The following is a 15,982-nucleotide window of genomic DNA, read 5'->3' as shown; positions in this document are numbered from 1 at the left end:
ACTATACATATATTTTTTAAAATGTAAAATACTTCATAATAAAGTCAAGAGACAATGAAAAAAAAGTTGATGGAGAACTTTTTTATGACTGATCAAATTGATAATTGCCTAACCCCACTGATCAATATTCATATCACTTAAAAGGGGGACAGCTAGACATTATGTATCTCTTGACGTGATGCAAAAGGAAGTACACAGTAACCCTCATGAAAATTCCTTGCAAAAATTAAAAACTGAAACTAAATACAATCATGCCTCTGTATCTAATTACCAGTTTATATAGGAAATATGAAGTAAAAAAGAGAATACATTAAATGACACCATGAGGACGCAATCAGCCAAATCCAGATTTTGAGAATTCCTACAGAACAAATGATCCAATCCAAATGGGGGAAAAAAAAAAGTGTAGGGGAGAGGGGCCTATTATAGACTAATTAACTTAAAAGACAATTAACCAAAGCAATGTCTGGACCTTGTTTGGGCCCCAATCCAAATAATCCAACTTAAAGAAGACATTTCTGAGATAAAAGGAGAAATTTAGGCATGGACTGAGTATGAGGTAATACTTAAATTTTATTACCAATTTTGTTAAATATTATGATGGACTTATGATTATATTAAAGTAAAAATGTATTTATCTATATTTAGGAGTGAAATGATGCTATGCTAGAATTTGCTTTAAAATATCCCAGACAGGAGGCAGAGGCAAGGCGCCGAGGGAAAGATGGAAGACTACCAGGCTACCAAAGAGACTGCTTTTGTTGTTGATGAAGTGAGCAACATTGTAAAAGAGGCCATAGAAAGAGCCATCGGTGGCAATGCCTATCAGCACAGCAAAGTGAATCAGTGGACCACAAATGTAGTGGAGCAAACCCTAAGCCAACTCACCAAGCTGGGGAAACCATTTAAATACATTGTGACCCGTGTAATCATGCAGAAGAACAGAGCGGGATTATACACGGCAAGTTCCTGCTTCTGGGACAGCTCTACTGATGGGAGCTGCACTGTGCGATGGGAGAACAAGACCATGTACTACACTGTCAGCACCTTCGGACTGTCCATTTGACCATCTCGTCCAGACTGTGATTTTCTCCTTTTGTCCCAACGTTTCTCTACCATCTTCTAACCACCAGCCGTCTAGTCAGTGATCACCTGTCTCACTCTCTTTAAGTGTGTTTTTGTGGCACTCTCAAAATGTACAGAAAAAAACCAAATAACCACACTGTTCTGTGACCTGCACACCCTAAGTCAGAGGAATCATCACTGAAGGTAGTCAGGAGCCTGTCCTGACACTTGTCTTAACTTTGAATGTTTCTTTTCAAAGGTGCTAAAAGCAGAAATCTGCTAAGTGTGAAACTTTCTCTACTCTCTGAAATGACTGAAATACACTAATTTTCCATACTTTGTACTTTTGTTAGAATAATACATTATTCCAATTAAAAAAAAAAATATCCCAGACAGTCTTTCCCCCAAGTGTGTGTGTGTGTGTGTGTGTGTGTGTGTGTGTGTAGCAGGGGGAATAGATAAGAAAAAATTAGCAAAATACTGGTAACTGTTGAAGCTGGGTGATGAGTACTTGGAATTTCATTGTACTAATTCTTCCTACTTTTGTATATGTTTGAAAATTTCCATGAAAAAAAGTTTTTAAAAGATAGGAAAAAAGAGAATTTGTAAAGGAGCATTAAATAATCATGTTTCAAGATATTTGAGAACTTAAGCCAATAGTCATATATATATATATATATATATATTGCTATCTGTAGAAATCTAGCTCAATAAATGTTTCCTTTCTATGTGTCATTTTTAAGTGCCCTTAAAAAAAACACAGTTTAGCATGGGAAACACATGCAAATAAAAATTACAATAGAATATGATAAGATGTAATAATAGATTTATAAAGTATAGCAGAAATACTAAGGGACGGAGTGATTCACTCTACAGGAGAAGGAGACTAGGGCAAAGAAGTCTTCTTAGAGGAGGTGGCAGAGACTGGATTCTGAAGGAAGAATACAAGTTTACCAGGAAGACAAGCGGAGGGGAAAATATTTTCAGCAGAGAGAACATGTGCAAAGACATGGACAAATGGTAAAAATAAGAAGTGTTCGGAGAATTACAGATCGGCCAGATGGACTCCAGAGAGAAGAGTTTGAAAATTATCGAAAGTTCTAAATACTAGTGTTACAAAGATTTAGAGAGGGCCATTCATTTGAAGATTGAAGGAGAACTTAGATTAAACATGAATGCTTCCTGTGAGGGAAAGACATCAAATTGTTAACTGTGGTGACTTCCGAGTGGAAGGATTAAGGACATTTCTGTTTCTCTATATTTGCCAGGTTTTAAAAAATGATTGTGTATTTATAAAATAATTTTCCCACTCTTTTAATATCTATATATAAAATACCCAATTCTTTGGAATTAAACTTATTTATCTCTAAGGATTCAGAGAACTTCAAATTTTTAAAGTATTTTATATGTAAAAAAATTTTAAATCCATTTACTTAAAAGCACTTATTTTAATTTTTTTTAAACATCTTTATTAAAGTATAATTGCCTTACAAAAAAGCACTTATTTTAATTTGAAGGATCTAATAAATGATGGGAAAGCACTTAGCATGTAACTGATCTGAATTCCTTGCATATAATCTGAAGGAAACTCATGATAAAAATATTAAACACATTAATGCTTATGAACCTTTTATCCAGTAAGTATTGCTTCAATTTTGTTTGCTGATTAGTTTTGCCATTCAAGAAACTCAGAACATTTTTCAATTAAACAAAAATAAAACCTAAGATTTGTGATAGGTTACATTAATCCCCATTTCTTTTAAAACATGTTATTTATTACTGCAAATTAAAAAGGTGGTTTCACTGGGTAGATAAAAGTTACCATACTTAAGACTTTTGAGAGGCTCTCCCAACCTATCTTCTTTGAAATCAAATGATATTTTTGTGTGAATATTTTCAGTTCCACAAAGAAAGATCCTGTAAGATGTTCCAGTCGTCAATTCTCACTTAAAAACTACCAACCATGTTTGTTGATACTAAGTGAAATACTGAAAGAAAATTAATTGAAATGATAAAACTAAAAAAATGAAAACATTTATACTTTTGGAAATACTGCCACTTTTCATGCACATATAAAATTCACACGGAATCAACTAGGCGCCAATAAAAAATAAAAAATTTAAAAAATTCATAGGGAATTTAACATTTATAGTTATGTTGTCATTTTGCTGAAAATATTAATGTAAATGAAATATGAAAAAAGTCATAAAAGGACCTTATGTGAGTCAAGTGAGGCTTACTTTTACTTTGTTGGTGCCTCAACCTACAGGAACAACTCTTGGTTCATTTCGGGATTAAAGCAAACTTCAAAGAGAACTATTCATCATGAAACAAGTAATATTCACTCTGGTTCCACCTCTATTTATTCTCAGATTACTGTTTCTCATCTGTACAACCAGTAAGTGCCAAGTGCAGAAAATACAGCAGTTAAGATTTTCCAAAGTTTCTGTAGAGAGGATACCTGGGGTTTGGTAGCTTCCAACTGACCCCAAACTGCTTTACATGCATGTCACTTGAAATGTAAATATTAGCCCTAGTAGCAACTCAAAGCACTATAGATTCATCACCCTACTGTTCCTTTATTATTTGTCATACCAAATAATCTTATGTATTTTCCCTTATCAAAGTAATATAAACCGCATTAAAAAAGTAAAATAGAGGGAATTCCCTGGCAGTCCACTGGTTAGGACTCTGTGCTTCCACTGCAGGGGGCATAGGTTCGTCCCTGGTCAGGGAACTAAGATCCTGCATGCCGTGTGGTATAGTCCCCCGCAAAAAGTAAAACAGAAAAACAAACCATTCTATCATGTTAATATAGCCACTACTAGCATTACTTCAATTCACTTTAAGTGTGATTGGTCTTTATTTTATTCAACACATCATAAGCATTTTTCTATATTAATACTGTCTTTGTAGCCATCATTTAAATGGTTGAATAAGATTTTATTAAGTGGCTTGGCCATAATTACTTAATTATATCTCTATCTTAGACGGTTATGTATTTTAAACCATTATAAACTATGCTATAATTACCATATTTAGCATCTTGTTTTTCCTATATTTGGATTTCCTTAGAATAAATTCTCAAACACTTAACATTTCCAAAGTACAATATATACTTCCAGAGGGAAGAGATATGGGGACATATGTATATGTATAACTGATTCACTTTGTTATAAAGCAGAAACTAACACACCATTGTAAAGCAATTATACTCCAATAAAGATGTTAAATATATATATATATACACTTCCAAATTGCTTTGCAAAATGCATTAACAATATATGAGAGTGCCACTGCACCTTCACCAATGTGTATCAGTTTTATGCCCATATTTTACTAGGCTCTGTAGAACATACAGGCTTGGTTCATATAGTGAAATAAGATTGTACCTAAGACACTAATCAGCACTAACTCTGAACCACTAGGTGGAGCTAAAAATACAAATACACAGTCCTATCCCAGTATCCTTGGGGGAAGGGTTCCAGGACCGTTCCTCAGATACCAAAATCTGAGGATGCTCAAGTCCCTTATCTAAAATAGTGTATTATTTGCATATAAGCCACACAGATACTCTCATACTTTAAATCACCTCTAGATTACTTACAATACTGTATACAATGTAAATGCTCTGTAACTAGTTGCTGGGGGCGTGTGGCAAATGACAGTTTTGCTTTTTGGAACTTTCTGGAATTTTCTTTCCCCCGAATACTTTCAATCAGAGGTTAGTTGAATCCATGGATGCAGAACCCACAGGTATGAGAGGGCTGACTGTAAATAGTACTAATATTTCTCTCACAACACTATAGGGAGTTTTCATTTTAGTGTTAATTTTTTGAAGCATAAGAGACAGACTTTAGGTTGAATTTTAATACGCAAGTTGGAATCAGACAGATTTATGAAATCTGTACAAGGGACAAACTAGATTTTTCTCAAAATTTATATGTGTTTATATCTTTCCCATCTTGAATGAGAAACATAAGTGAGATAATTTTTAGAGGCAAGTACCTCTTGAAGAAGCCAGTAATGAGAGCTATGCCAGAAAAAGAGTAACATCTTATTTAAGTGGGTTTTTTAAGAATGTATTTTTTAATTTAATAAGGCGTTCTATTTTTATCACAAGAACTGCAGGAAACAGAGGAAAATCTATGGAGCAATGGTCTAGAAACCATGACAACTTTTATTAAGTTAGCCAAGTACTAACATACAAAGGATCAATGGAGCTAAGACTATCACCTGTTGGGAACTTATGGCTCAGGAATTCTGGAACATAGCTCTGAATCCTAGATACAATTATATCCTACTACTTCTCATGGCAAAACTTTCTTCTTATCTTTCAAAATCTAAAAATCTTCTGTCCATCAGTCTTTCCCCAAAATACACACACACACACACACACACACAGCTATAATACCTTAAAGGATAGAAAGGAAATGAATCTGGGGATTTTAGTTCTATTCTCTAATATATCTGACAAAGAATAAGTGAAAAAAAGAGAGAAAGAAAGAAAAAAAGATACATCTAGAAGTAACATTTTCAGCTTGTGTAGAACTGGCTTTACCTTCTGTCCCCTAGTACTCTTCCACCAATCTGTATAGTTCCAGGCCCAGGATAGAAGAGTAAAGTATATATTCCAGATCTCTTGCCCCTGCCTCTCTCAGGCAATTACTAAAGTTCTTTTTCTTCACTATCCAAGTTTTTCTCCAATCTCTTTAGGTAGAGCTAGGTACACAAAAAAAGTGAGGAACATGGAGCCAGAGCTACTCTCTCATAATTCAACTGTCTTCACATAACACCATATCCTTCCTCTAGCAATTACTACTTAACTATATTCCTCTGATGTTTAGAATTCATTAATTATAAGGTTCATTACTGAAATAATAATTTTAAAGAAAAACACTACCAAAACTAGAATTAAGGAAATATGGTATGGTGAAAACAATCTAACGCCACCTCTGTTAATATGAAAATGTATTTGTAAAATGTTTCTGATGAAGGCAAATACTAGCACAATTAACTTCCTTCTATTATCTATACCTTTTGTTCTAAGAGCGCCCTGCGGAGGGAGACCCTCTGTTCAAGTTCCCGAAGCTCTCGATCATGTTGTGCCTCAGCTTGCATCTTGATTTTGCTCTGATATGCATTTAACAGCTCCAGTTCCTGCTGCAGCTGCATCTTTAAAACCTGGCACTCTGCTTCCTGTGCTTCATCCAAACGCAGCTGAAAGAGAGGAAAAAACCCAGATATATCCTACTGTGAGCTATTTATCCATGACCTATGGAAAGGTGGTGTGAGAAAAGACAGACAACTCTTTTGTAGGATACACAATTGTTCTCTCTTGTATCTTGGAGTAAACATCTCTGAAAAAGGAAGGCACAATAACCAGTGATGGTAATATGAAGATAAAAGCTATCATAATCTATTAGGAGGATGCCTGAATAATCATATTTTTCTTAAGAAAAATCTAGAATCTGACTAGGTGATGTAAGACTCTAAATCTCTTCTCTGCAATGGAAATAACTAGAGAACAGGGACCAGCAAACTATAGCCTCCAGACCAAATGTGGACAGCTGCCTGTTTTAATTAATTAATTTGATAGTCCACTAGTTAAGAATGGCTTTTACATTTTATTTATTTATTTTTTTTTAGAAATTCACGTTCTTTTATTTATTTATTTATTTATTTATGACTGTGTTGAGTCTTCGTTTCTGTGCGAGGGCTTTCTCTAGTTGCAGCAAGTGGGGACCACTCTTCATCGCGGTGCGCGGGCCTCTCACCATCGCGGCCTCTCTTGTTGCGGAGCACAGGCTCCAGAAGCGCAGGCTCAGTAATTGTGGCTCACGGGCCCAGTTGCTCCGTGGCATGTGGGATCTTCCCAGACCAGGGCTCGAACCCGTGTCCCCTGCATTGGCAGGCAGATTCTCAACCACTGCGCCACCAGGGAAGCCCGGCTTTTACATTTTAAATGGCTATATAAGTACCCACATAATTATCCTCAATTTTGTACCACGGACTACAAAACCTAAAATATTTACTATCTGACCCTTTAAGAAAAAGTTTGCAAAACTTATATAGAAAATATTTTGTATTTGCCTTCACTAAAATGTGACCATTTGGATTCCCAATACAGTACTACTTTTTGCTCACTGCTTAACAAAGCTGCTGCTCTAATCCTCCTATACCGTTGGGATATGTGCTGAACACCTGAGAGGCACTGGCAGAGCGCCTATTTAGAACCTCATGACTAAATGTATCAATGAGAATTCTATATAAATCATGCCTACCTCCAAGCAATGCAGAGAACAGGAAAAATATAGATAACCACCACTATCTCTCAGGCTGTAGGAGAGCTATCACTTCCGACCAGTATTTTAATTGCTGGGATTTCATTCAGGTGGTGGGATGAAAGGGGCACTAAATTTGTTTTGCTTAAATAAAACGAACTCACAGCTTGGGTGGACAGCATTTCATTAATGCTGTGGTCATACTGTTCAGCCAAGATGGCTAACTTCCGGGTCTGCTCCTCCTTGAGCCGTTTCAGAACAGCTTTGTGCTCACTCTTTGGTGTAGTCTCCAGTAGGTGATTTCTTAATGCTTTGTACTGTCTGGTCTGGATTTTGCAGGTGTCCTGAAACTGCTTTTTTATTTGGAGTTCTTTAGACTGGGAAGGAAAAAAAAGATGTATATAATTTTTAACATATGGCATTTGTTATACCTTATGCTTATATGAAAATAAAGGCTACTAGGAGACAAGGAGATGAAAAACAAAAAGGTCAGACCATAAGGTTGCAGGTATAGTACTTTTCCACTTGGTTATTAGGTCAAACCATTACGTTCTATGGATTTTGGTAACAAAAGCTCTAATTTAAAACATTAGAATATCAAAAACCTTACTTTTTTCATAGGACTTAAGGTAATACTCATTATTTTACTAGTACATTTAGTTACAAGTAAGTTTTTTTTTTATAGATTTTTTTGATGTGGACCATTTTTAAAGTCGATTGAATTTGTTACAATATTGCTTCCGTTTTATGTTTTGGTATTTTGGCCGTGAGGCATGTGGGATCTTAGCTCCCGACCAGGGTCTGAACCTGCACCCCCCTGCAATGGAAGGCAAAGTCTTAACCACTGGACCACCATGGAAGTCCCAGTGGCACCACTCTTAAATACTGTCCTTGGTTAACAAAATTCTTCCAAGTTAGCCAGGAATGGGACAATGACATTTAGACATTCTCTTCTACCTCTGTATAACAGTCTCTATTCTTTTAAAAGTTTTTATTTTTAAAATATTGTGCCAAGAAAACTGTAATCATTCCACATCACTAGCCTAATGAGGGAAAAAAAAAAAGCTCCTTGAAAAAATTTTTTTCTATAAGAAGAGTAATACTTGTACCAAGAATAAACTATATCCCTCAATGTTTGACTCAAGTGAAAGCAAGATGAATGTAAGTTACAGTTGTTTCTACTCATTTAACACTGACAAAACATCATCTGGATGCCAGACGAAGAAACAACAGAGCAGGCGTATATCCAACCCATTCCATAGACATAGTACCCCAAACCCCCCACCCCAAATCCTAGTCAAATTACGTAAGTGCTAAAACTGAAGTCCCCCTACCTCCCTTTAAAGTCCTGGAAAAAGTTGGAAGAGGTAACCATTACTTAGGTAAATAAAAATGGGATAACTTGGTATTAAAATCAAGTCAGTTTTGTTCAAATTGAGTAAGTAGATAGAAATACGTAACTAAGAGGAACATGATGGTTTTCTTCCCTAGTAAAGTAACAGAACAATCTCTTTTATGGAAAATCTTGAGCTCATCTGTCATCAGAAGGAGACATTCTATTCTAAATCTGACTATATCTGTGAAACATTATTTTTTGCCTCACTTTTTGTATAGTATCTGTGAAGATTACACTAGTATTTACAAGCTTTCAAACTGAAAAGGCAACAACAAAAAACAGAAAGGAATGGTTAAACATCAAACAACTCTATGCCAAGCCCTACAGAAATGCAGTCATATCAAATTTATGGTATGACGATAGAAAACTAACAAGCTTTCAGTTTGGTTTACTCTGGGTGCTGCTGACTTTAAAACAGTCATTAATGTCACAGACATGTTATTTAACTAATCTTTTGGTGGGAAATTATCTATTCTATAGCCGAAAGAGTATATACCTCTCCCCTACAGAGACAAAATAAATTTGAAAAATCATTATGAATTCCAATTTTCTAAGCAATGACTAATGAAGATTATGTGAGTAGTCAACATAAGCTACTCTGTAAATGATGTTAATCAGCTGTTCGGAAAACAAAGTGAAATTTTACTCAGGTTCACAAGGAAAGGGTAAAAACAACTTTGCTTCTATACTTTTGTTAAAGACAGCTTGTTTGAATGGAGTTGAGTGGGAATCAAGAGATACCATTGGGTGTGGTGTAGCTTCTAGATTTTGACACAGATTACCCCTGTGAATGAATTTCACTTCACTCCAGGACAGTTATTCAGATAAGGGGGTAGGGTTTTAAAAGAAAATACTATGGGACCTGGGCCTTACTGGATGTAAATAAAAGTTTAAAATGCGAAATCATGTACAGATTATTTGAGGTACTACTATTGATGAGTCTATATCGTGACTGGTTTTTGTTTTTATTAAGATACATATGATTACGCTCTTTCAAATATTTATTACAAGTTATAAAATTGAAAATTTTCTTTGAATTGTTAACTCTGGTTAAATTTGGTGGCAGGGGCTGGACAAGGTGGCCAGAGGGACAAGGAGAGATGGAAACCTTTACCTTTATAATACTTTGGTGTCTTTTGAATTTCATACCATGTGAATGAATTCCTCTATACAAAGAAAATATAAGACTTAAAGTTCTTTGGTATTATATATATCACCAACACTTGTCTTTCCTTATTTGTTTGGGGGAGGGCATATAACAACTTGCTCCACTCTGACATGCTAATTAAAAAATACATACCCCAACTACCACGCCATGGTCTCACCTACACTACCAAACACATAAAGAAAATAAGCAGAATGGGAGTAACACTGTGGTGATTCCACTATTCCTCTTAAGATAAGCACAGACGATGAAGGGAGAGGGGGTAAAAAGGCATTTTTTTTCATTCACTGGCTTCTGTACTGACTAGGAACTTACTGTCTTTTTTGGATACATATCACACTAAGAGCAAATAAGATTCCCAAACTGTATTACTTGGAACAATAAAGAGAAGCCAACAGGTTAGTTAGCATGTTGACATGTAGACTGTAATGTCAGCATTGGACATTTGGGTACATTAAAATAAGAATTTTGATTCTTATTTATGCATTTCCCACAGTTAAAATTTTTTCCGTACTCTACTGAGAAATACATGAGCAAAAGTCCGTAGCTACAGACACTCCATGTTAAAACTAATTAAACATGCTTAAAATGAAAAGAAAAAAGTTTATTCAATTTCTTTATGACAGACTTCTGTCTTAGACTTTTACTGCTTATATGGATGCCTTTTATCCCTCTTCCTCTTTGTCAAGAAGCTTAGGCTAAAGGTACCTTCAGACTCTTAGGCTGTTGTCGAACCTCCATGACATGCTTTCGCCTTAGTTCTCGTTCTCTTCGTTTATTATATTCCAGCTGGTTAGTGAGCTCAGTTTGATGCTGCAATCTGATCAACTCACAGCGCATCTTCTGAATTGTGTTGAGGTGGCGGAACTCCAGTTCTTGCATGGACTCATGCTGTCGCAGCAGCATGGCGTGCTCTAAGTCCTTTTGAGTCTGTCTTTTATTTAACTCCTAATCCATAACACAAAAGACAAAGGTATAATTTATTGCTGTACAATGCCAGGAAAAAAATTCCTAAGAAATAGATTAACCAGGAAGTAGATGTAATCCTCAGATTCAATAATGACTGCATAGTAAATATCAGATTTTATGACCTTTACTGCAGTAAATGGGCAATTAGTAGCACCAATTTCCTTATTCTATTCATTTACTATTCATTAATACTATTTTATGCAATAAGCTTAAGACATATCAAATCTATCTCAGTAGGCTTAATGTCCTTCCTTCTTTCTTTTCTTTCTTTATTGTTTCCCAATTTTATATTTGAAGAGCACTCCTAAGCCATTCTTTGAATTTCTTCAGAGTATCCTATTCAGTTCTATTATAGGCAGTATACCCAGCACAGTATAGTGGATAAGAACATGGATCTGCCTCTGCTACCTATGAGCCCTAAGTCCTTGGGTTAATTGTTTAAACTCTCTGTGCTTCAGTTTCATCACTTTTCAAATGAAGATAATAATATAGCTATTTCATAGATTTAATGTGAGGATGAAGTGAGTTCATAAATGGAAAGTTCTCAGAACAATACCTCGCACATGCTGCTCAATAAATGTTCTAATTCTTTTTTTTTTCAGATTAAAAACAAGTGTAAAACACACACACACACACACACACACACATACACACACACATACAGAAGTCAAACCTACCCCCTTTGCCCCTGCAAACCCTTTCTCCAGAGGCCAACAGTTTGGTGCAAATGCTTCCCAACCTTCCCCATGCTTATCGTGAAACATCTATTACACAAAAACATACAGTTTTAAAAACTGAATAACATACATTATAGGCATGTAATGTGCTTTCTTCACCTAACAACATAATGGATATATACCCAGATCAGATCAGTATATACAGATCTTTTTTTTTTTTCAAGTTTCATAGTAAGCTTCTGCTTTGTAATACCATAATTTTCCATGTTTTGCTTGATAAAGAAATTTTCATTAAATGTTTATGCATGATGCATCATATAATCATGTTATTATTTCTGTAGGATAGAGTTCTAGAAGTGGATTTGATAGATAAAAGCATATCTATCAATATATCAGTATCAATTTATATTCTTACCAACAATGCACATTTCCCAATGCCACTACTAGGATTTAATGTTGCTAGTCTTTTAAACTGTTCTTATTTAATTGATGCAACTGTTTTAATTTGAATTTCTTTAATTATTAGTGAATTTGAACAATTATGCTATACTTGAAGTTTATTTTAAGCCACTCTTGGAAATAAATTAATCTGTGCTCACAGGTATCACTGATAGTGAGAATATTTGTTTTCACTGGCATAAGAGTTTCTACATTTGCCCAATTAATAATTACATGATTATAAAAAATGTGTTAAATGATAACACATACTTCATGGCACCCATTTCAGTTCAAAAGGTATAAAGTATCCAATAATTTTATGGTACTTAAAAATGAACACCTCTCTCATTCATAGATTTAATATGTATTTAATAAATATTTATTGAATACCTACTATGGGCCAGACACTAGGGGGATATAAAGACCTGAACAAAACCAGTGACTTCATAAAATTTCCATTCTAGGCAGGACGAGAAACTTCCCCCCAAAAAGTGTGTACGTGTAAGAGAGAGAAGTGACAGAAGAACATTTAAAGAAGAAGAAGGATTTGGACATTAGAGAAGGCATTTCTGAGGCGGTGGTATCTGAGGAGAGACATGAAGGGAGGAAGCAAGCCATGTAGATAATCTAGGGAAGAAGAATTCAGGCTGAGGGAGGTACAAGTGCAAAGACCCTGAGTCTGGGAAGTGACAAACATACTTTCAGGAAATATTCTCGTTTCAAACGTACCTCCCTGACAAGGTCCTGTTCTAAGTTATGGCGCCCAAGTAACATTCTTCTCTTGAAGCGACGGCATTCCAGCTCTAGGTATTGTCTCTGACGCCGTAGAAGATTAGCCTCTTCTTCTGCTTGGAAATGCTGTATATTCTCCTTCTGCTTTGAAAGCCACTCCTGTTTTTCTTTTTTGGGGGTGCTCTGATTTTCATTCAGCTCCTGGCAACATAAAAAACAACTCAGTTCAAAATACATAAAAATTAATTGCATGAATATATCATCTGGTATTTGGTACATTTAAATAAAAGTACTTAATCTGTGTCCTTTCCAATGCTCAAGGCAGGGCAATGACCTTAAGGAGAAAGGTAATATTTTCCTTTTCTTGAGTTAACTGGTGAAGTAGGACAGGAAAAGAGAAACGTATGCTAGAAAACATGCATACCTTTTAGTTTTACACAGCTACATTTATGATGGTTCCTAGCTTTAAAAGCACACAATAGTGGTAAATGAAGTAAAACACATCATTCTTTAAGTGCTTCCCAAGAAGAGACATAAGGCAGTGCTTTCAGGTAAAAATCATTTATATGAATTAATATTAGGGAAAAAATACATCTAATGTGTCACTTTTTGGTTTCTGACATTCTAAATATTAAATTTTTGGCAAAATTATGGATAGACTCAGTATAAAAGAATTAGAAATTAAATGGAAAATCAACAAAACCATGGGAGAATAGAAACCCTCTTTATGAATGGTATTTAACTAAACAAATCAAAATCAGTGCTTTTCTATAGCATTTAAAATATTACCTTCCACGGTCCTGTGGACACAGGATGGGGGGGAAGGGGAGAGTAGGAAGAACTGGGATATTAGGATTGACATATATACACTACCATGCGTAAAATAGACAGCTAGTGGGAACATGCTATAAAGCACAGGAAACTCAGCTCGGTGCTCTGTGAAAACCTAGATGGGAGAGATGGGGGTTGCTGAGATGGTGGGGCGGGGGTGGGAGGGAGTTCCAAGAGGGAGGGGATGTAGGTATACATATAACTGATTCACTTCATTGTACAGCAGAAACTAACACAACATTGTAAAGCAATTATACTCCAATAAAAAAATAATAAAAGTGAAAATAAAATATTACCTTACATGTGGTATATATATACAATGGAATACTACTCATCCATAAAAAAGAATGAAATAATGCCTTTTGCAGCAACATGGATGGACCCAGAGATATCATACTAAGCAAAGTAAGTCAAAAAGAGAAAGACAAATACTATATGATATCACTTATATATGGAATCTAAAATATGACACAAATGAACATATCTACGAACAGAAACAGACTCACAGGTATAGAGAACAGACTTGCCGGTGGCGGTGGGGAGGGAATGACTGGGAGTTTGGGATTAGCAGATGCAAACTATTACATATAGGATGGACAAACAACAAGGCCCTACTGCATACCACAGGGAACCATATTCAGTATCTTATGATAAACCATAATGGAAAAGAATATGAAAAAGAATATACATATGTAGAACTGAGTCACTTTGCTGTACAGCAGAAATTAACACAACATTGTAAATCAACTATACTTCAAAATATATATATATATTATCTTACAAACTACCTAAATGAAAATGCATTTATATTGGACCAGATGAGAACACTGACAATGCACTCAATGAGGCAAACTCTAGGATGATAATTAATACTAATATATCTTCAACCTAAAAAGCAACGATGTTGCACAGTATATAAATAAGCCATCTTTCCTAGGTATAAGATAATTTTTCAAAGACTACTAACCTTAAGGTCCTTCCCCTGGTTTTCAAGAAAGAGATCAATTCTTTATAACTTTAGTTCATAAGATATACAAACACATTTAAAAAAATTTAGTAGTTCTAAACTTAAGGGTATATGTGTACACACACTATGGGAAGAGAAAGGGCACATAAATAATCACCTGGGTATACTTTTCAAAATCTTTTGCCAGGGAACTTCTCCACTAAGATTCTAGTATATCCCTTCCTCTATGCTAAAAATCATTGTTTTAAATGAACTCACACACATAAATACACACTAATTTGGCTTCTAAAAGAAAACGAATTTATTGGCTGGACTACCTGTTATATGCCTAAAGGATTACCTAAAGCAATGCACCCATAAAGCTAAAATCTCATTTCACTGGGAAACGGATCTGTAAAACTGCATTTTGTTGGATATTTATTTACAGTTGGGGACCTATTTACAGTCTTTTCAAACCCAATGTGCCAATATAGAGTTTGGCTTTTGTATTACAGTCACGGGAATATATTACAGGTTATACCCTTTAGAGTTAGAAAAATCTTTTCAATGAAGCTCAGTTGGCAGGGTATATACAGCAAGATTCTGTGCCAACAATATGTCCATAATAACATTTAAGTAAATGACTATAAATTCCTACACAAACAAAAGCATTACTAGCAAAGAGATTACTATTATTTTATCAAGACCAATTAATTTATCAGTGCCCTAATAATTAATTACATGGACTAAAAATTTCAATCAGTCTGTAAAAGGGGGTCTAAATTGAGACATATCATTTCTCTCTCCTGACTACTATCCTGTATAGTTAACCCCTTTCAGAAATTGCCTTGGAACAATCAAGGCGTTCTTCAAAGTCAGACTACATCTGCTTTTAAAAGAAGTTCAAAAATGCAGCACATGGAGAGCAAATAAATATGAAATCGTGGAATCATAAATAAATAATCATCACGTTTTGCTATTAAAGAAAATGTGATGAGCAAATATGCCTCTTATCCTTACTCCATGAACAAATTATTGTAATCTTCTGAGCCAAAAGTAAGAAGGTACGGTCTACTTTTTTTTTTTTAAATAAATTTATTTATTTATTTATTTATTTTTGCCTGCGTTGGGTCTTCGTTGCCGTGCACAGGTTTTCTCTAGTTGTGGCGAGCAGGGGCTACTCTTTGTTGCGGTACGTGGGTTTCTCATTGCGGTGGCTTCTCCTTGCAGAGCACGGGCTCTAGGCGCGTGGGCTTCAGTAGTTGTGGCTCACGGGCTCTAGAGCGCAGGCTCAGTAATTGTGGCACACAGGCTTAGCTGACGGCATGTGGGATCTTCCCGGAGTAAGGCTCGAACCTGTGTCCCCTGCACTGGCAGGTGTATTCTTAACTATGCGCCACCAGGGAAGCCTGGTATGGTCTACTTTTAAAAAAAGAAATGTGTGGCTTCCTTTCACAGCTCAAGTATTTTTGGGGCGGA

At 35.4% G+C, this 15,982-nt stretch overlaps 1 protein-coding gene and 1 pseudogene across 6 annotated transcripts in view; one reads left to right on the top strand and one right to left on the bottom strand.

The window, feature by feature from the left end:
* Window positions 1-15,982, bottom strand: part of TAOK1 (TAO kinase 1) — a 231,247-nt gene that overhangs the window by 17,259 nt on the left and 198,006 nt on the right. For all 6 annotated transcript variants that reach the window (XR_009499757.1, XM_059908929.1, XM_059908931.1 and 3 more), the window contains 4 exons: window positions 12,724-12,927; window positions 10,619-10,858; window positions 7,514-7,726; window positions 6,103-6,285 (listed from right to left, as the gene is read on the bottom strand). Coding sequence is in view for 5 of the 6 variants with exons in the window: in XM_059908929.1 (XP_059764912.1) it covers window positions 6,103-6,285; window positions 7,514-7,726; window positions 10,619-10,858; window positions 12,724-12,927 (840 nt within the window). In the remaining variant the exon portion in view is untranslated. The remainder of the gene's footprint in view (window positions 1-6,102; window positions 6,286-7,513; window positions 7,727-10,618; window positions 10,859-12,723; window positions 12,928-15,982) is intronic.
* LOC132355447 (dynein light chain Tctex-type 1-like) lies at window positions 702-1,036 on the top strand (annotated as a pseudogene).

The sequence above is a fragment of the Balaenoptera ricei genome, chromosome 20 (assembly GCF_028023285.1).
Source record: "Balaenoptera ricei isolate mBalRic1 chromosome 20, mBalRic1.hap2, whole genome shotgun sequence".
NCBI classification, from domain to species: domain Eukaryota; kingdom Metazoa; phylum Chordata; class Mammalia; order Artiodactyla; family Balaenopteridae; genus Balaenoptera; species Balaenoptera ricei.
This window is presented reverse-complemented; position numbering and strand designations above follow the sequence as displayed.